This window comes from Melanotaenia boesemani, chromosome 18, assembly GCF_017639745.1.
Source record: "Melanotaenia boesemani isolate fMelBoe1 chromosome 18, fMelBoe1.pri, whole genome shotgun sequence".
Lineage (NCBI taxonomy): Eukaryota > Metazoa > Chordata > Actinopteri > Atheriniformes > Melanotaeniidae > Melanotaenia > Melanotaenia boesemani.
Window position 1 is genome coordinate 26,135,854 of NC_055699.1, and position 21,935 is coordinate 26,157,788.

General features: G+C 41.2%; 1 protein-coding gene across 6 annotated transcripts in view; it reads left to right on the forward strand.

The window, feature by feature from the left end:
* Window positions 1-21,935, forward strand: part of ccny (cyclin Y) — a 30,840-nt gene that overhangs the window by 6,466 nt on the left and 2,439 nt on the right. The window contains exons 1-11 of one of the 6 annotated variants that reach the window (XM_041967714.1): window positions 7,002-7,078; window positions 7,347-7,421; window positions 8,741-8,761; window positions 11,626-11,660; window positions 11,748-11,771; window positions 12,102-12,202; window positions 12,311-12,346; window positions 13,353-13,410; window positions 13,731-13,850; window positions 16,088-16,254; window positions 21,080-21,242. In XM_041967714.1, coding sequence (XP_041823648.1) covers window positions 7,355-7,421; window positions 8,741-8,761; window positions 11,626-11,660; window positions 11,748-11,771; window positions 12,102-12,202; window positions 12,311-12,346; window positions 13,353-13,410; window positions 13,731-13,850; window positions 16,088-16,254; window positions 21,080-21,242 — 792 coding nt within the window. In that variant the 5' untranslated portion in view covers window positions 7,002-7,078; window positions 7,347-7,354. Of the gene's footprint in view, window positions 1-7,001; window positions 7,079-7,346; window positions 7,422-8,740; window positions 8,762-11,625; window positions 11,661-11,747; window positions 11,772-12,101; window positions 12,203-12,310; window positions 12,347-13,352; window positions 13,411-13,730; window positions 13,851-16,087; window positions 16,255-21,079; window positions 21,243-21,935 lie in introns of those variants that run through there. The other 5 variants (XM_041967710.1, XM_041967715.1, XM_041967712.1 and 2 more) reach the window with 5 other exon arrangements.

Consider the following 21,935-nt stretch of genomic DNA (forward strand, 5'->3'; position numbering starts at 1 on the left):
CAATTGAATGCAAAATAATGTATGAATACAGGACTGTCTCAGAAAATTAGAATATTGTGAAAAAGTTCTTTATTTCCTGTAATGCAATTAAAAAACATGAAATGTCATACATTCTGGATTCATTACAAATCAACTGAAATATTGCAAGCCTTTTATTGTTTCAATATCGCTGATTATGGCCTACAGCTTAAGAAAACCCAAATATCCTATCTCAAAATATTAGAATATCATGAAAAAGTATACTAGTAGGCTATTCAACTAATCACTTGAATCGTCTAATTAACTCGAAACACCTGCAAGGGTTTCCTGAGCCTTGAAAAACACTCAGCTTGGGTCAGTAAACTAAATCACAAGTATGGGGAAGACTGCTGATCTGACTGCTGTCCAGAGGACCATCATTGACACTCTCCATCAGGAGGGTAAGACACAAAAAGAAATTTCTCAAAGAGCAGGCTGTTCACAGAGTGCAGTTTCAAAGCACATTCACAAAAAGTCTGTTGGAAGGGGGAAATGTGGCAGGAAACGCTGCACAACCAAGAGAGATGACCGCAGCCTTAACAGCATTGTGAAGAAGAGCCGCTTCCAGAATTTGGGGGAGCTTCAAAGACAGTGGACTGAAGCTGGAGTCCAGGTATCAAAAGCCACTGTTCACAGACGTGTCAGGGAACTGGGGTACAATAGCCGTATTCCCATGGTCAAGCCACTTCTGAACTCAAGACAGCGGAAGAAGCGTCTGACCTGGGCTATGGAAAAGAAGCACTGGACAGTTGCAGAGTGGTCCAAAGTCCTCTTTTCAGACGAAAGCAAGTTTTGTATTTCATTTGGGAGTCAAGGCACCAGAGTCTGGAGAAAGGCTGGAGAGGCGCAAAATCCAGGTTGCTTGAAATCCAGTGTGAAGTTCCCACAGTCAGCGATGGTTTGGGGAGCCATGTCAGCTGCTGGTGTTGGTCCACTGTGTTTCATCAAGTCCAGAGTAAATGCAGCTGTGTACCAAGAGATTTTAGAGCACTACATGCTTCCGTCTGCTGAAAAGCTCTATGGAGATGATGATTTCATTTTCCAGCATGATCTGGCACCTGCCCACAGTGCCAAAACCACCAGTAACTGGTGTACTGACCATGGCATTACTGTCCTCGATTGGCCTGCCAATTCCCCTGACCTGAACCCCATAGAGAATATGTAGGGTATTGTGAAGAAGGAGATGAAAGACACCAGACCCAACAATGCAAATGAGCTAAAGGCCGCTATTGAAGCATCCTGGGCATCCATAACACCTCAGCAATGCCACAGGCTGATTGCCTCCATGCCACGCCGCATTGATGCAGTAATCCATGCAAAAGGATTCCCAACCAAGTACTGAGTGCATTAATGGACATTTTCAAATGTTTGATTTTGTTTTGCTGTTATAATTTTTTTTTTTTACTTGGTCTGAGGAAATATTCTAATATTTTGAGATGGGATTTTTGAGTTTTCTTAAGCTATAGGCCATAATCAGCGATATTGAAACAATAAAAGGCTTGCAATATCTCAGTTGATTTGTACTGAATCCAGAATGTATGGCATTTCATGTTTTTTAATTGCATTACAGGAAATAAAGAACTTTTTCACAGTATTCTAATTTTCTGAGACAGTCCTGTAGATATAGCAGCATAAAGGCCGACCAGAAGAAGAAAACAGAATTTATTACTAACAGAACTTTGTAGAAATAACACACAGATCAACAGTGACCAAGCCTTTTCTCATCTCATCATTCTCTCAAGTTTTGGCTTTCAGGAGAAAAAATATTGGAACTGAAACAAACACACAACAGAAACTATTTTCATGTTTCCACTTTTTCCTCTTTTCCAGTTATTCCTGCTACTATTTACCTGCTATCCTCACTAAACCAACTCCAGCTCAGCTGCTTTTTGGCGCCACCGTGCATCAGAAACGTCTTCTTGGCTTCATTCCAGCCATAGAGGAGCTTTATTTTTCTTCTTTTCAGACACACATAGAACTTTCTGCTCACTGGTTGATCTTTGGCTGCTCCTGATTGGACATTACCATCAATCTAAGCTCTCTGATTGGTGGAAAGTTTGACAGGAAGTGGCTTCATCATCATGCCCAGGTCTAAATAGAGGTCTCTTAGCAACATAGTAGTGATAGTGATTTTTTTATGATGAAATGTGATAAATAATGTTATCATGGATCATTGTGGATTTACCAGATAGAGTCTCAGAATAAAACTACATTTATTGGCTGAATTGTAAACCTCCTGGACGGGATAGAAATGTCTGGAAAACTTCTGTAGATCACCTAAAGGGTAAAATATTCATCACAGTTTACCCCTAAGTGACACACTACCTGGATTTATGGGGCATGTATTGAAGTTTTAAGGGTTAATAAATCTGGAAATACCCATTTTTCTTCAAAACAATAGAAATGCTGCTGTTTTGGAGACGGCTAGTGACTTATTTGTTAAATTTAGTGGACGTAAGCTTTCAGTTGTGCAGTGGAAAAGTTAAATGAAAATAAAACTAGGACAAACATGAACGCTGCACATGGTTGGATAATGCCAACGTAAGTCCTCCAACTGGTTATGAATCACATGACGTTGCCTGAATGCTTTGGTCAGTAAAAAGCTGATATTTCCAGAGAAAAAAGCAGGGACTTGAAGGATGCTTGCAGGAGAAACTGCTTACAGTCTGTGTGTTTGTTTTGCTGCTGACTAAGCGTTAAGCTCGGCTTCTTGGAAAGCGGCTGGCCCGTCAGGTGTCTGAATGCCCTCAGCGTCTTCGTTCTGGAGGGTTTTTCCCCACATTCAGCCTGTCAGGAGTGCGCTTCATGTAGGAAGGATGAGCAGGATTCTGTGAATGTAGCTGAGAATCTGAAGATGTTCCCATCACACATCAGCTCCAGTCACACAACCCGTCCTTGCTTTTGCTGAAGTAGCAGCAGCCGTGGTGTCAGTGTGGATCCAGCTGTCAGCAGACTGCATGCGTTCCTGCAGGTTTGCAAGGATAAAACGGGACCGGCATGTGACCTAACTGTAAGGGTGATGACTATCTTGAGTCGCTCATATGACGCTATATAGGAGCATCACATCACTCTGAGGTTACAGCAGTGAAAGAAGCCTTGTTGTTTCCACTACTTGTGGAATCGGAGTTGATTTAGCAAGCGAACAGAAAACAGCCTCGCCTGATGAGAGGTTGCTGAGCAGGTGCAGCTGACGTGGTTCTGTTAATGGTTAGCTGCACTCCAGCAGGTCCACCGTCTGGTACCGGTAGGGCTGGATGACATGAGCCTAATTTTAAATCTTGATATTATTCTTTTACCTGAATCACGATACACGATATCTCAGTATAATTTCTTTTTGTCAGGTAACCAAAGAGACAGCCATGAGTGTTTAAATACAGTTTTATTAAAGATCAGCAGCAGATGAGCATTAAAACAGCTGACTGAAAAAAAGAAAGTAACTGTATTACATTCACACTAGAATTACCAGGATTTTCTCTTTCTCCTACAGTCACTTTCTACTGATTGGATTAATGAGAATTTTAAAGCACGTAGAATAACTATGGTTGTGCTCTAGTTTTCAGATGTTTGGTGGCGTCATCTCGGAGCCTGACGTCAGGTCTATTGTGAAATCTCTCAGGTGTGCTGAGTCAGCAGTGCTCTGGTTCTCTGGCATCACTTTGTTTTTGCTCCGTGATCCACCTCCAGTTGGAGAAAGTAAATGTGTGTCCACAGCTGTGTTGGATTTTTTACCGCATCAGCTAACACAATGAGACTACCCGGCATGTCTTACAGCGTAGTGTACCAGCAGATGGATTGAGCAACAGAAAGGAAGAAAAAGGCCCGGCTGTCTGTCTTTGACTTTGATGAGCCCGCCTCTTCCATCTGAGTCGTTTCAAGGCAGCGTTGCCTAGCTACGCCGAGCAGAGGATGCAGGGACTGGAATGGGAGGAAGGGGATGGGTGGGTGCAGAGTGAATGAGTCCTCTCCCCAGACACAAACTCTTTTAACCCTCTGGGGTCCAGAGTACAGCTGGCTGTCTTTGACTACTTTTGTTTTTACCTTTAATATTTCAGCTTTAACCAGTTTACCTGCCATGTTTGCTTTAAATCTTTTCAGCACAACCTCACATGAGTGATTTTAAGGTCTTTTTTTTGGCATCTTGTTTGGAAGTGTGGTTTGCCTTAACATACCTAGCCTAATTCAGTCAACAACAGCCCTACAGTTATCAGGTCAATATGCATAATTTTGGTCTCAGTGTAGCTAAGACCTCACAGAATATAATTCCAGTGTCAGAAACATTGTGGATGTTAGTATGCCTAGGCAAATTGTGATAAACCAAAGGAATAAATTACATTTTTATGCTCACCTAATTGTTTTTATTTAGTTTACACAGTGGAAAACATCATGACAGAAATGGCTCTATGCATACAGATGGCACTGCATGCATTCATCAACACCTTGACTACAACTGTACCAACTTACATGAGAATGGCTCAAAGCTCATAGATTCTATAAAGGTTTTAGTGTGGATAGTACCAGGCCGACTCTATATTTGGCCACTTTGATACCCAAACTGTACCAAACTGTGCCACATTGGTACTTCTTGGAAGGGAATCTGTCTATAAAATGCTGTGTGCACACAGTTCAGGATTTGGCCTTGGCATTTAGCCACTATATCATCCGTTTCTACCACTGTGCACAGCGTATAATCAGTGAGTATGAGGAAAACACTGCAGTGGAAAAAATAAAAATCCATATAAAAACAGTAACAACAAATAAGACCAACATGTATAAGAATACACATAAGCCACCGTGTCGTGCTGCAGGTTTAATCACCAATAGTTAGCTATGTTTTCATAGGCCTGCTGCTGTTTCCTGTAGGTGCTCCTGATGACTGTCTGCTTTGTTTCCTTCCAGGGTGATTTCTGTTAGACCTGGGTCCAGATGTTCGATTTCTCACATTAAATAAATATTTAAAGATTAAAAATAGTTTCCCGTCCCCGTTTTGATGTATTTCTTCCTGTCCGGACTCTGATTTACTCCTTACCTTTGGAACTTTTTCCGTTCACACGTCTGAACTGTTTTCATATAAACAGGCTGCTGTGGACTGATACACCTGCTCATTATAAATGTTTATTATTAAGGCTTTCTCCGTGCCGGGCTTGAATCCACACACAGAGACATTCCCTCCGCTCTTTGTTCAGCTCGCCTCCTGAACAATGTGCAACGCTCCATTTCCTCTCCACTTCCTGAAACAGAGGAAGTTGGGTTTTTAGTCTCCCCCAGGCTGGAGAAGTGGAGGTACAGCTCTTGTAGAGGGTCACCAGCGCTCGCCTTGGTGGGGGGAGGGAGGGCACACCCTTGTCCGTGGATGAGGTCATTTCCCAGTATGAACGTTGCGTCATGTGGGAGCAGTTCCTGCTGTGGGAGTTTCTCACCACCACGTGCACGCTTACAGCTCAGTGTTTTAGTGAGGAACATGAACCGTATGTTTGTGTGGTTGATCTGCTGAGTGTGTTTATGTGTGCAGCATCGTTAACCTGCTCTTCTCCATCTTTTATTCCTCCCACATGGTGGCGGTGTGTATCTGTGCATGCTTTGTGTGTGTCAGCGTCCTTTGAGGCTCCTAAAGTGGCTCCTCAGCACAAAAACACTGAAGTTCAAATGAGTTTGGAGACAAAAGCTGTGGCTGCATCCATATCCTGCAGCTGACTGAAAGAGGCTGTGATCTCTGGTGCGTTTGAAGACCATAGTAAAACAAAGCCTTGCATCAATACACAGACTTCCATCCTCAGCCGGGATGTCACGATTCCTTAATTCCACAATTAATATACAACATTAAATGATTAATCAATGCATTGAGTTGCTGCCCTGTGATTGGCTGATTACATATCAGTGTTAACAGGCAGATGAACAGGTGGAACTGATAAAGTTTAAGTTTCAGACCAGAAAAGAGTTCCGGAAATTAAATGACCTCAGCAGAGCTTCACTGTTCAGATAAGATGTTTCATTAATCACAGATATTAGTTTCTGTGTCTCTTTACTTTAAAAGTCAAATTCCTGCATGTTTTGGCCTGAGGAATGAAATCAGGCCAAAGAAGGAGGTCACTAAAGAGATTCTGGTTCGTTCAGTGGCTCACACATGGGCTGGACTACAGGGACTCCGGCTGTTTTTGGATGACACATATACATAAACATCTGATTTGATCTGCCCAAACATGGCCACCAGCTGAGTCCAGTTTTTTTTTTTTCTCATTTCCTCTCAGATCAGAGCTTCAGGTTGTATTTGTGAGCAGACGATGATCAAAGCTGAGCTCAGCAGATCATTTTTCCATTTAGTTTAGTTCATTAGCTTGGATCCCATGAACCCCAGCCTGTCCCTCAGCCTGTGTGCTGTTAGAATATTTTAATTAATTTCCAGTTTTTAGTTCTTGAATTGGATGAATCCCATTTCTAGCCCTTATCCCACCTCTGTTTTTTCACGTTTGCGTTAGGGAAGGGCTATCTCGATTCTCTTTTGAATGAAGGGGAAGGGGGGAAGGCCACAAACCCTCCAGAAGGAAGACAAAACCACCGTAAATGTATATTCAACATCTCTAAGGATGTAAAAATTATTTTAAAATTGTGTTTCACCCTGTGGCCATTTATTTACTCATTACAGGACTGTTTTTTTTAAATCGCTAACTTATTGCTAACCAGTAATCAATAACATTAATTAACGTTAACATTAGCTAGTTTGCTAATATCGCTAACATTCTTAATCATAGCCCTCCGAGTACGTATAATACCACTATAACATCACGTTTACTTTCGTTTATTCGTCTTATTGAAGACAAATGCAGAAATATGTCCACAGCCCAGGCAGCTGAAACGAAGATTGAAGACGACGCCATCTTTGTTTGTTGTCATCAGTTTGTTGCCATTCGGTTGTCATAGATACTAGTCGCTTTGTCTGACGTACAACTAACGACGACTTCTGATTGCGTATAAAGTATGGGTATGTCTTCCTAGTGGAGTGTTTTTACTCCTACCCCCTTACCATGTTTTAAGGGACGAGGGGCAGGGAAAGCACAGGCAAGGGGTAAAAAAATAGAAATAGGACTGGGTCTATCTCTTCTATCATCAATAATCTCTCAGGGACGGCAGTGTGTAGCTCAGTGGGTTAAACTGTGGTGATATTTTACCCTTTAGGTGATCTATGGAAGTTTTCCAGGCATTTCTATCCCATCCAGGAGGTTTACAATCCAGCCACTAAATGTAGTTTTATTCAGAGACTCTATCTGGTAAATCCACAATCTACTGATTCATTTTACATCTTTAACTGGAAATTTTCTTCTTTCTTCTTTCAGATCTGCCCATGGAGTACAATCCTTCAGATTATCCCCGCGCCAGCACTATTTTCCTCAGCAAGTCCCAAACTGATGGTGAGTGTTTCTCTTGTTACTCTAAAACTGGTCAGAAATGATCCTCAGTTTAAGCGAAGTAATATGCTTCATATTTTTATGCATGTACATGCAACTGTAAGCACAAATCCCCAAAGATAATAAAGTAATGTGAAATTAGTAGCCTGCTCACAGCCCTGTTAGCATGAAGATGCATGTTGACTATTTTTAATCGTTTCTCTGGCTCCGTCCAATCAGAAAGCGTCGTTACTGTACGCTCTAGGCGGCTGCCTACAAAGCAAATCAAACAATGGAAAACGTCTGCTGGTGGGAAAACAAGCTGTTTCATTAATGCAGGGATGTCAGATCTGCTGCAGCATCCTTTCATCCAGCTGGAAATCTCCAGCCAGGATCCTGGCTTTAGAAAAAATCCATGATATGTTTGATTATTTCATCATCTCTGGCAGATGAAGGCTGATAACAGCATCATAAATCGAAATGAACAGACATGATTTTGCATTATTTACAAGTTCAGACATTGTTTAACAAGATGAACGATGTAAACTGGAGATGAGCCTCCTCATCCCAGCGGTTTGTAGCCTGAAGGCTGGTACGTTGCATTGATCGGGGATTAGCTGTTTTTATTAACCTCCATTAAGCTCTGATGTGAACAACTGCAGACCATATTTCTCAGCACTGTCTTCATATTACAGCTCATTCAGCTATTTTAACCTTAAAAGAATGAATTTCCTCATCAGTCTTCACTCAGCAACATCACAAACAGAATTATAGAAACAGCTGCAAATTCATTTAAAAAGGAAAAGCTGAATTATGACCCGGACCAGTAGAACCTTTGCTCAGACCTCAGTAGAACCACCTTCTGCAGCCAGTCCAGCCCCGAGTCTTCCTGGGAATGATGCAGCGTGTTTTCCACTCCTGGATTTGGAGATTTTTTTTCTTCTCAGCAGATCCTCCCAGTTCTGTCAGGCTAGATGGGGAACATAGATAGTTTTCATCCGGGTAATGTCTTCAGCTCCAAACAGTCGCGCTGTCCTTGCAGCTGAACATCCCTTTTTTATCCGTTAAAACCCGTTTTGGGGGAATTCTACAGGATTGTAAAGGGTTAGATAAATTTGCAATAGTTTGTGGTGATGAATGAAGATCGATGAGGAGAAAATCTGATTTAGTTCTTGCATGAGGCTGCAACATAATAAATGAGTCTGAATGCTTTAGAAATACACTCACTGTATCCCAAAGAGACATTTATCCAGTAAAGATGTCTCCTTTAAGTCTCCCATCTCCTCTGTTTGCTGTAAAAAATCTGTCAAAACATGGAGACAACTTGGACTTTTGTTTTTCAGTTGTGGTGCCGAACAAGCGAGGTAAGCCTGTAGAGGGACGGTAACGCCGTGCTGACCGTGTGTTTGATTCTGTCCACAGTGGACCCTTCATGTAGTCTGCAACTGTTTCCTGAGCCGTGTCGTCTTCTGTTAGCAGATTCTGTGCATTCGCTGCTGCTGTCGCTCTGTGTTTCTTGTGCATGTTTGTCCATGAGGCTGCATGGACCTCAACTAAAAGTTAGTCTATGTTTGAAAACATGCATCATGCATGTTTGATCAGGGTTGTAATTTTTTTATTTAATTGAATTCTAACCCCATACAGAAGAGAGAGCTGCTGTCTGCTGAATGGAGAAACATGTACATGATGTGAATGTTTGTGTCTCTGAACCAGACTCCGTCTGCTCTCCGTCTGCTCCAGTTTGCTTTGCTAGAAATAGTTTTCCTCTTTGTGAGTTTTAAATGTTCGGCTTCGCCCTCAAAATGACACCTTCATCATGGAGGATGATGTTGTGGCAAAATGAAGCTTTCAGTTTCTTTAAGCTGCTCACAGAAATGTATGCTCAAGTTTCATCTGAAACCATCATGAGCTCAAAATGGCACGTTTATTTATTTACACGCTTATCTCAGTCGAATGGTCCCAGTTTGGTTTCTAGCCGAGGCTCAGTAGCAACTCCGGTCCCTGGTTACTCTTCACAATGAGATACAGATGATTAAAACAGCACTGAGATAATCAAAATACTATAACCATTAAAAAAGAATAGAATAAGATAAAAACTAAGATGTCAAAAGCAGGATGGAGCACAAGTATAAAGACAAGAGAAATCAAAGAAAAAAAAGGAATCGAAATAGAAATATGTGAGGTGAGAAATCAACTAAATGTACATCAGGACAAAAAAAAACCACTTAAAACTAGGTTAAATGTTTTAAGCTCATTCTCATTCTTTTAATCCCACTTTTATTCGTAATTCATGTTAGTTGTACAGCACTCTGGTCGACGTTTGTTTTTAGATGCGCTTGTAAATCACGTCGACTTGACGTTTCCATCCAGACTGGCAGCAGTTTTTATCCCAGATTTCGTGTTGATGACGGGAACGTCAGAAAGAGGCTTGACCTGATACAAACAGTGAAAAAACACTTTAAAAATCTGATAGTGGTCTTCTGCCCCCTGGTGGACACATTCCTCACTACAATAATTTGACATCACACGATACTAAACTGTAAATATAGAAAATTTATTTTTGTTAATTTCTTTTTCATGTTTTGTTAAAGAGACAAAGACTGAATTTTCTCCCAGTTTTTTCTTGGGTTGAACTTTAAAGGGTTAAATTCTCTTTGTGAACATCCCAGAGACTCTCAATGGGGCCTGGACTCTCGAATTATTCTGTCAGAGCTGAATGACCCCAAACATTCCCATATTGGAATATCACATATTTCCTGCAGTCAGGGGAAATAAATGAAATATATTGATAAGATGCTGGTGACAGTACATGCAGGTAGTTTATGATGGTGCTGATTGTAGCCCGCTGGAGTAATCCTGGATTATTTGTGGGTCAGATAGTGTGTTTGAGTCCCGTTTAACTGGGCTGGTAAAGTTGGTGATGCACAAATATGGTAAGTTTTGGAAAGGATACGGAAGAAAGTGTCTTCTCTGTCAGAATAACCTGCTGGGTTGACTTTTGTCACGCTTACTTAACTTTACAATTAATCACGGTATTAAATCTTACAATTAATTAATCACAGAAATCTATCAGTTACTTTACATAAAGGATCATGTCTGAACCAGATCATCAGCTAAGGAAGGAAAGCAAAGTTAAACAACATGCATTTGCTGCCTGAGGGCCCCAAGATCACCAGCATCCAGCCTTGTCCCAGGCATACAGAGATTCCTCCTGATTCTCTGAATCTTCTGATGATATTCTACACTGTAGATGGTGGATCTTCAAAGTCTGAGGAACATTTTTCTGAAATTGTTCCACGATATTTAGAGCCAATTTGTCTGAGATTGGTGAACCTCTGTCCACCTTTCCACCTGAGAGACTCTGCCTCTCTGAAATGCTCCTTTTATACCCAGTCATGTTACAGACCTGATTAACCTTAGTTGTCAAATGCTCCTCCAGATGTTACTTTTTCAGCCTTTTGTTACTCCTGTTCCAACTTTTTCCAGACGTGTTGCTGCCGTCAGATTCACTATCAGCTCATATTTCCCATCAGATGGTAAAATGTCTCAGTTTCATCCTCTGAGATGTTACTGATCTTCTACTGGGGATAAAATGTGTTGATGAGGTTCTATTTACATTTTAAACAGCATCTCAACTTTACTGGGTTGTAAATAGAAATCTAGACTCAGTGAAGGCCCAGTATTGCCATGACATCCATCCCCATGAAGCCTGGACTTTAGCTTCCATCTGGTGCTGCTCATATGTTGCAGATAGATGCGGAAACACAGACGGACGCGTTGCTGAAACAGCTGTGTGTGTTTTATGCCTCATTCAGGATAATGCAACATGGCCCTTTATAAAACTAACAAATCATCATGTCCGCTAACGTGAGTTAGCATTGCAGATAACCTGATCGGAGTTAAAGGGTAATTAAATGAAAAGAATGAAAATCTGACCTTGAGTAAAGCCGTCACTATTCTTAATTTAATCTGGAATCATGGATGCCAAAATGATGACGTGCCACAGTTTAGTCGACAAGATGAAGCAGTTAGAAGCTCTGAAAAGCTGCTGTCATGAAAAATGCTGTAATGCTTCCTTTAATGCTCTGTATTAGAGAAAAACAAAAAGCTGTTATCATCAGAAACTGTGTGAGCTTCTGAGCCTTGGGGAGATGCTGCCCCCTGTCTGTGAAGGCGTGTACTGCACCAGTCCCCACATTTACATCTGTTCTTTCATCTTCACTTTCAGTTCGAGAAAAGCGGAAGAGCCTTTACATCAACCATGTAAGTAGATACAGAGAGGATTTATTTGGTTTTTACTGTCTGACTGCAGTGCAAAGACTCATTTCTGTGTTCTGTATTTCTTCCAAGTTCACACATATTTCGGAGAATAAGGTAAAAAGATCACGATGCCTGAAAGTCTTTTTTAAAGTCTTAGTCTTTTTTAACTAAGATATAAATCATTATTATTATTTCAAGCTTTATTGTGGTGCAGTTCATCTTTCACATCACATCTTTCATTTTATTCTGGCAAACAAAACTCTTTATAAACTTGTTTAATGTCTGTACAGTAAACTACAGCTGGAACTGAATCCTCTGACGATGTCCTCCACCATAAACATCCTCCTGCATGCCAGCAGAATCAGGACTGTTAGCAGAACTTGTCCAGCTCTAACCTGTTTGTTTGTGTGTGTGTGTGTGTGTGTGTGTTTATGCATCCTGCAGCATCATCCAGGCGCAGTCAGACGGAAGTACAGCTCATGTTCCACCATCTTCCTGGACGACAGCACCGTCAGTCAGCCCAACCTTAAATACACCATTAAATGGTAATCTGACTGGTTCAGACTGGGTGGAACACATTAATACATTTTCTCCTCTAATGTTAGATCTACTTTAAAATGCTCCTTTATGGCCTGTTTTTTTTGTCTTTACAGCGTTGCCTTGGCGATCTTCTACCACATAAAGAACAGGTACAGCTTAATGCATTCCTAAAAATATGTTGGTAAAATAAAACAGGTTAATTTAAGCTTTTAGCTTCTGCTTCAGTTTATTCTGAATTCTGTTTTTGGTTGGCATAAAATCAGCCTGTTTGTATTTTTGTTCTGTATCATGGCTGATGACTGAATAAACCTAAAATGCATTAAATATTAATGTCAGAGCACATCAGGAGCTTGTGAACATATGCTGCTACAACTTTTTTTGAGATATTTTCTATTTCACTACACAAGTTGTTTCAGCTCAAAGACAAGAGTGGATCTGAATATCTGAATATAATCTTAGATTCTACTATAAGTTACCCTCTGAATTTAGCTTCACACAACACCAGAAGTCACATTTACTCCCTTTTACACCCCGTAGTTGAGTTCAATAAAAACGGCTTTGCAGCTGGTTGCCTTCACTCAACATTTTAGCATCATTTCTTACAGTGTAGCTTGTCCAGCCATGTAGTCTCCAACTACATTTCTCATCATTCCCTTGGTTGGAAGCAGTGCTTATCTGACTTCCTGTTGCTTTTTGATCATCTCCAACCAGTCTGCCCATTCTCCTCTGACCTCTGACATCAACGGGACATCCTGGTCCAGACAACTGCTGCTCACTGGATATTTTCTCTTCTTCAGACCATTCTCTGTAAACCCTAGAGATGGTTGTGTGTGAAAATCCCAGTAAATACTCAGACCAACAACCATGCCACGTTCAAAGTCTCTTAAATCCTCTCTCTTCCTCATTCTGATGCTCAGTTTGAACTTCAGCAGGTCGTCTTCACCGTGTCTACATGCTGCCGTGTGATTGGCTGGGTAGTTATTAGTGTAAACAGGAAGTGGAACAGGTGGAGCTGATGAAGTTATTTATCCAACAAACCTCACAGAAACACAGAATGAAGGTTTCCTGCAACTGTTCGCGATGATTCCAAGTCTTAATGGACTCATGCCGTCTGTTTGTTAACCGTCCCTTAATATTTTGCTCTTTCCATTCCAGAGACGTCGACAGACGGATGCTGTTAGACATTTTTGATGAGAAGCTGCACCCTCTCTCGGTACGGCCTCAGCTGCAGATGCATTTTCATTACGTGCAAATTACGCTGTCAGGTTTCATCAGCAAGACAACCCCCCCAATCACACGCACACACACACATACACACACACACAAGCTGAGAAACAACACAGAAACACACGTTTGGAAAAGTGTGTAAAGCTGCTGCAGTCTCAGGAGCCATCTGGATCATTCCGATCTGTCTCCAGCAGAGTCTGTTGGTGTGGACTCACGACGCAGCAGCATGAAACTCACTCACATCAGATGCAGCAGCTTGTTTGTCTCATGTTTTATGTCACGTGTCGTCCTCTGGTTTTCTTCTAGAAGTCTGAAGTTCCTCCTGATTATGACAAACACGACCCCGAGCAGAAGCAGATCTACCGCTTCGTCAGGACGCTGTTCAGCGCCGCTCAGCTCACCGCAGAGTGCGCCATCGTCCAGTTGGTCAGTTCAAGCATCCGTCCATTTTCTATACCACAAAGTCCAGTTCAGGCTGCGACAAATGTTTACGACCTAAGTGGGACCATCACAGTCTGTCTAATATAATTCCAGCTTTGTCTCATGGAGTAAGTTTTCACATGCACTGAAAGAAAGGAAAACTGTTCCATCATTGCGATCCTGAAAAACCTTGAAGGGTGGAGTTGACGTTCATTTCCATCTTAACAAAGCGATGTTTGAGCTGCAACCAGGCCTGCTTTAAGAATCTGCCTCTGATAATCAGGGGGGTCTCTACTAAAATACCCCCGTTTTCAGTCTAAACGGATTTCTTTGTTTAGAAAACCAGCTGAAGATATTTTTCCAATAACTCTACAAAGTTGGACAAAAGTAAAATAAATATGCTTATTCACCTTCAGCCCTGCCGGGGTCAAAGCTGGGGTTTTAGTTTGGTTTTAAAAACATTTATGTTTCCTGCTCTGGCTCAGTGATCATAGGAAGAGAACCTTCACCCTCCATGGATTTTTAAATTAAAAGACCCTGTAGAACCTGAAGACCTGCTCATCATTTTAAAGCAGTCTGTATCAGTAGCGACACTAGGAGGCAGTGCTGCCACCTCATCATCCTGTGGCCTCCTCTGGTGCCATGTTTGGTCTATAGCAGAAAGATAACAGAAGATTTTGAGCAAAGCAATTTCCCTTCAGAGTGACTTTAAGATGAAACACGGCTGCAGTCAGGATGTAATTAGTGCTGCCTTCCTCATCTGTCTGAAAATGATGGTTTCCATCAGAAACCAGCATGGTCGTGTTTTCAGAGGAATGTGTGATGTGAATGAGGCTGATCTAATCGTAGTCATGTGCAGCTGGGCATGAACACGCCTCCCTCCTACATTCATCTGCCCAGAAACATCTCTTCACACCTTGTCGCCCTCGGCAACACGTCGGTCCCTGGAGACCAGGAAAGTGTTGATCCTGCCGGCTCGGCCCGGCGGTCTGATATTAAGTTGCTTCCTGGACAGATGCGCAGACATGTGAGCTGTGTGTGTGTGGGTTTGAATAGAAACAGCCGTTTGTCCTGATAGTTACTGGAAAGTTATATCACTGATTTAGACGGTCTGTGTCTGTGTTTCCGTCCACGTTGGACATAGAGTCCAGCCTGGCATGTGGTCCGACCCACAGTTAGCCCGGCACGACACCGGTAGTGGATTCAGCTTTTAACTGATAACTGAGGGTAAGCTTAGCTAACTTTGTCTAACAGTCTGAGACTAACTGTGGAACAATTTCAGAAAAAATGTTCCTCAGACTTTGAAGATCCACCATCTACAGTGTAGAATATCATCAGAAGATTTAGAGAATCAGGAGGAATCTCTGTGTGCATGGGACAAGGCTTGATGCTGGTGGTCTTCTGCATTAAAAGCAGACATGATTCTCTACTGGAAACCACTGCATGGACTCAGGAAGACTTCCAGAAATCACTGTGAACACAGTTCACCCTGAAATCCACAAATGCAGGTTAAAGCTCCATCATGTGAACACGTTGGGGTTGTATATTATTGACAATGACCCAGAATAATCTGATTTAATCAGAAATCGTATAATAAAAAAACATCAGCCTGCAAGACACAAAATTCAATCACTTCCTGGTGAACATGGCTGCTGTTTCCTGGTGATGTTGGCATGGTGACCATGTCGGCATGTGATCTCATTCTGCCTTCGTGGGTGTGTTTTTCTTTTTTTTCTTTGGTCGGTGTTCGCTGCTTACTGCTTGGTCTGCACCACAGCAGACTTCAGCTGCCGGCTGGCATAAAGTCCAACTCAGCCACCTGAGCTGTTCTGGTCAGTAAGTCCCACCTGGCTGAAGAACATTTTCCATGGAGTCAGATCCTTTTTCTAAGCCACCGTTGCATATGTGGTTAATGGTTGATACTCCAAGACGTTTCTTGCCATCGATATAAAAATGCATGTAGAACCTGAATCATGCAGGCATTATTTTTCAGAATATTCCAGCCTCTAATGTTCAGGTGTCTGCAGGATCAAAATGTAACGTTTGACTGGCTTGGATATTTTCTGAAGAAATTCCAGGGAATAATGATTTAATTTGCCTCTAATATCCAGGAGTATGGAGAAAACTGCTGCAAAGGGAAAAGGAAGACACACTTACCTGATTTTATTGGTGATGTTTATTCATCAATCATTGTTTTAAAGCTGCTCATATTAAACTAAATCAGGTTTCTTTTTGTTTGTCAGGTGTATTTGGAGAGGTTACTGACCTACGCTGAGATCGACATTTGTCCCGCCAACTGGAAGCGCATCGTGTTGGGAGCGATCCTGCTAGCTTCTAAGGTCTGGGACGATCAAGCGGTCTGGAACGTAGACTACTGCCAAATTCTCAAAGATATCACTGTGGAGGACATGTGAGTCAAAGCAGTTAAATCAGACTACTGAAGGGTGACGACACTCATGCACGTGCACACATAAACAATGGAAACTTCACCATGCCACATCCATGATCTCATTTCAGAGGCAAATCTGTACCAAACCCACCAAAGCACATTTTCTGTAAAGGAATCCAGTGTTTGTGCGGGCAGACACAGTCACATGACTGAATTCCTCACACGATGCTTTAATTAGCATCATGTTGGAAGAACATACTGCAGCATGTTTTCTTGGATTTTTCAGAGCTGATGGTTGCAGGGTTGATGTCTGGCACCAGGAATCAGACATCAAATGGTGTTGCAGGCTGTACCATGAAGGGACTTTTACTTTGTTCCAACTCCAGCAGAGATATCCTGCCTAAGAACCAGTTATCCAGATCACCTTCAGATGAAAACACAAATGTTGAGAGGCAAAGTCACACCAGCAAGAGAGCTTAATTAAACTGCTGGTTTAATTAAGCTGACTTAATTAAACCACCTGCTGTTTCTTCCTCGATATGTTAAACATAAAACAACTGCAGAGAAGTAGTGAGGAATATGGAGGAGCAGAGAACTATCTGAACAAGTGGTGGGGAAAGACTGACCATAAAGTCTAAATGAACTTATTAAAATCTGGGTTCTCAATGGCAGAAAAAGGCTGGTCGAGCGCTATGAATTCCATGACTTTTCCTGTTAATGGCTTTAGCCTTTTCGCTGTCTCTTGGAAGTTTCACAGCACTCAAACGCCTGCTGAATGGATACGTCGACCCTCTGTGTTGTTGTTTTAGCTTTAGCACCGCGAGCTGCTGCCGTGGCTGCTTCGTATTCTTTCCATACTGCTTCGCTGCGATGACGATTTTTCAGGTGAGATATTAGATTGTGTTAAAACTTCTTTCCTCCTCTCAGAATTCTCTCTGAACAGGTTTTGCTAACAGCAATTCTGTTGTCGTCTTCTTCGACCAAGAATTACGACCATACTGGTGAAGACGTGCTTGCTCATTATTAGTCAGGCAGTGATTGGGCCAAGCCTGGGTCCTGCTAGTAAGGACCCAAATGGGGCCAAGATGGTGAAGACCATAGATATATATAGAACGCTAGATGCCTCGTCCGCGTTGCCAGCCAACAAAGTCGAACGTCCGTGCCTGGCGGCCATCTTACCACAGGTAGCTCTCTCACCCATAACGCTGTTGGTAGTGTAAAAGTACTTTTCAGAGGACCATAACTTGATCAAATTTCAACAGATTTTCAAACGGTTTGGTTTGTTATAAACATGGGTGGATGTAATAATTATACTCAATTGTTATTAATGATTATGTTGTCCTAAAAATAATGTTATGAAACAGGTAGATTAATATTTCCTATTACAAATAGGCTATAAGAAAGGCTCTATGTTGAAATCCCCACCCTGTACACAGATGTATATACTGTAGACACTGCATACTTGAATAATTGAGGCCTTGAGACCATACATGTAGGGGATAAACTTAACTGAACATTTTACCCACCTCTGACAATACTTCATCCGCCTCTCAATATAATGCATGCTCATAATGTACCATAATCACAGAATACACAATATAAATTTACCCCTTTCATGCGTAGCATCCACTACGGTGGACACCTATTTGACAGCTGTTTTCTAGTATATTCTTGGGTGGATATTTGTAATTTTGCCACTTCAGGGGACATCAGTGAGTCATGCAATACACTGTCACTTACTCTAGAATGAATATTTATATATGTAAATTCATACATTGTAATAACCAAACTTTCTTTAGTGATAAACAGGAAAATAAAAATGATAGCCATATTTTTATAGAATAGCCAGATAATATAAATATGAAAAGCTTATCTAATTAATAATTTTGAATAAACTGTCAAAATACATTTAAAAAATAAGGTAAAATATGATCAAGAAATAAAAAAGCATCACTGTATGTGTCTCTGGAAGTAAAATACTGTATGCAAAAAACATGTGGCACTGTTTCTTATAATTCATGCTTGAAAGGGTTAATACCACTAATATTGGTATAAACAGTAAACGGTAACCTTCAGCATTATCAAATGTCCTCAATGTACAGTATAATTTACATTTACATATATGAAATCATAGAAAACCAGTCTGAAACACATTGTTTAGAAATATTTAATTAGGAGCTGAAACTCGGTGTCCGAAGACCCAACATCCACATTGCGCTAATGCCTCGTTTTCTTGTGTCAAGACTACGATGATTAGCGCAGCCATAAGCTGCACAAAAGTCCGGCATGTTCTCTTTGAAAAACAAATTTCCTGTAGAAATAAGAATGGAAGATGTTTTAAACAAACCAAACCCAAATTGAAAATCATGTGCAACTTTAGTTATATTGAAAAGAAACACCAATTCTGCCTCTGACTTCGACGTAAAATTACTAGGTGCTAGCTAGCAGCCTAGCCATACACAACGTTGACTAAACCGTTTTCTGAAGAGAAAATCTGCGATTTCAACATGTCCAAGCATCCAGGATTATAACCACGTTAATACTGTTTCTAATAAATCCAACCATTTGTAAATCCGTCAAAATTTCATCGAGATAAGAATAATAATGTTTCAGCATATCACTGACCTTACCTTGGTTTACCTCAGGTTCGACAGATTCTGCCAGGAAGCGAACCTGTGGTAAGATGGCCGACCTGTGATGCCGTTTAAGACTCCGCCATAAGGCATCTAGCGTTCTATATATATCTATGGTGAAGACAGCAGGTTATGGCCTGCTTTAGGGCTACTCTGCCTGAATAAAATACCCCCAAATTTCATTAATTTATCAGGGTTTTAATCGGGCCGATTAAAAAGAAAAAAAAAAAATCCCGGTATCGGCCGATATTGTATTGGTCTGATAAATATCGTGCATCACTTGTATTTTAAAGCAGACACATTTTAAAGAAGAGCTGCATGTACCTGAGGGGAAGTAACACGTCTGTCTTTGTTCAAGCCACAACTCCTTGAAGTAAAGAATGAGATTGTTTTTATTACTGAAAAATCTTTAGATTATTTAGTTTATTGTTCATTCTAGTTTGAGCTGTAGAATATCAGATATATTTGGTTTTACTGACTTCATGATATTCTTGATGCTTACTTGTCAGTGGATCAACTGTTTCCACAGTCTCAGCTGTATCTTTGACGCCCTCCGTGTTTGTGGGGTTAGTTTTTGTTCAGCTGTGGTGGTCTGGAAATGCTCAGGATGACCCCCGTCTGAGGAGTTCCTAACGAACTGCCAAGCAGAGATGCTCAGTTCTTTACCAGTTAAAAGGTTTTCTACTGGAGCAAATTAAAACTCTGTAGCACATGGAGTTGTTTTATTCTGGGTTTAATTATAGACTCAGAAAATCAGTTGTTTGTAATACAGCCTCTTTGTCCTGGATACTACATGCTTTTTAAAACCATGGAAAACTTGGTGGGGTTATCCGGAGGAGTAACATGATTCGCTAGTCACGTTACCTCTGCCGCCACCTCTGACCTCTGCTGCTTTCACACCAGCCTGTTCTGGTGGGTCTATTCTTGTCTTCGGGCCCACTTTGTGGAGCATAATCCACCTGTTCAGGACTCCGTCCGGTCAGTGGACCATGGCATGCGCTTCTGAATTTACTGGAACGTGACTCAGTATTTCACCAGAGATCACCTCCGATGGCCAATTTGTCCTCAACTCCCTCTGGAACTTCCCGTCTACAGAAATTAACCCTTAAAACTCACCTAGATCACTGAGCTCCATCTCATCTACCATCACCAGTGTCTCAGGAGCTGTAGTGTGTAGCTCTGTGGGGTAAACTGTGATGAATATTTTACCCTTTAGATGATCTACAGAAGTTTTCCAGGCATTTCTATCCCATCCAGAAGGTTTACAATCCAGCCAATAAATGTAGTTTTATTCAGAGACTCTATCTGGTAAATCCACAATGATCCATGATAACAATTATTTATCACATTTCATCATAAACAGATCACTACCACTACTATGTTGCTAAGAGACCTCTATTTAGACCTGGACATGATGATGAAGCCACTTCCTGTCAAACTTTCCACCAATCAGAGAGCTTAGATTGATGGTAATGTCCAATCAGGAGCAGCCAAAGATCAACCAGTGAGCAGAAAGTTCTATGTGTGTCTGAAAAGAAGAAAAATAATGCTCCTCTATGGCTGGAATGAAGCCAAGAAGACGTTTCTGATGCACGGTGGCACAAAAAGCAGCTGAGCTGGAGTTGGTTTAGTGAGGATAGCAGGTAAATAGTTGCAGGAATAACTGGAAATGAGGAAGAAGTGTATGTGTATATATATATGTGTGTGTGTATATATATATATATATATATATATATATATATATATATATATATATATATATATATATATGTGTGTGTGTGTGTGTAAATATGTAAAACAACTACACGGAAGTAGTGAGGAATATGGAGGAGCAGAGAACTATCTGAAAGTGGGGAAAGACTGACCATAAAGTCTAAATGTAGCTCGCAGAGATGGAGTTTGACATGAATCCGTCTGGACTGAAGAGAAGCAGATGAAAGCTGCTGTCATCACACTGCTGACAGAGCTGCCAACCGCGAGGTGATGCATGACAACAGCATTCAGGACGTGGGATTAATATTCTCTTACTGCTCAGAGCTCTTACATAACATTACCCATTGTGAGGGAAGGCATATGTTTGCTGGAAGGATCTACTAAGATCTCATACAAACCAACTTTGTCTCTCAAATTTGTTTGACTCTCTTCGCTTTCATTCCGATCTCAAACAGGTGCGGTTCCTAACTGATTTGGTCATTTCTGTTTTCTGTTACAAGGAATGAGTTGGAGCGTCAGTTCCTGGAGCTGCTGCAGTTCAACATCAACGTTCCATCCAGCGTATATGCCAAATACTACTTTGACCTGCGTTCCCTGGCCGAGGCCAACAACCTCAGCTTCCCCTTGGAACCCCTCAGCAGGGACAAGGCGCAGAAACTGGAGGTGAGGGGTGTGGGATGTGGATTATATAAAGTCAAGTTAGTACATCTGCTGTTACCAAATGCATTGGTCTCTGTGTAAAATGTAAATAAAAACTGGATGCAATGATTTCTAAATATCATATCTCAACCCATATTTTATCCCTAATAAAACATAAACAACATGTCAGATAATAAAACAGACATTTTACCATCTGATGGAAAATATGAGCTGATAGTGAATCTAAATTTTAATGCAGAAGATCGCCAGCATCCAGCCTTGTCCCATGCGCACAGAGATTCCTCCTAATTCTCTGAATCTTCTGATAATATTCTACACTGTAGATGGTGGATCTTTAGTCTTTCTTTCTCATTTTTAGAGCCAGTTTGTCTCAGATTGGTGAAGCTCTGCCCATCTTTCCATCTGAGAGACTCTTTTTTATTTTAACCTTCATTTAACCTGGAAAATCCCATTGAGATTAAAAACCTCTTTTGCAAGGCAGTCCTGGCCAAGAGGCAGCAAAAAGGATCAATTACAACAATTAAAATGACTCATAAATGAAGAAAAACAGTTACAAGTTAAGGAGGCTGTCTCAAGTGCTCTCAGTCTGGTTTTTAACTTATTCAGTGAAATAAGTTCTGTTCATTTCCAGTCCTTTTGCATCATGTTCCACGTGGAAGGGGCAGAGAAGACAAAGGCCCTTTTTCCCAGTTCAGT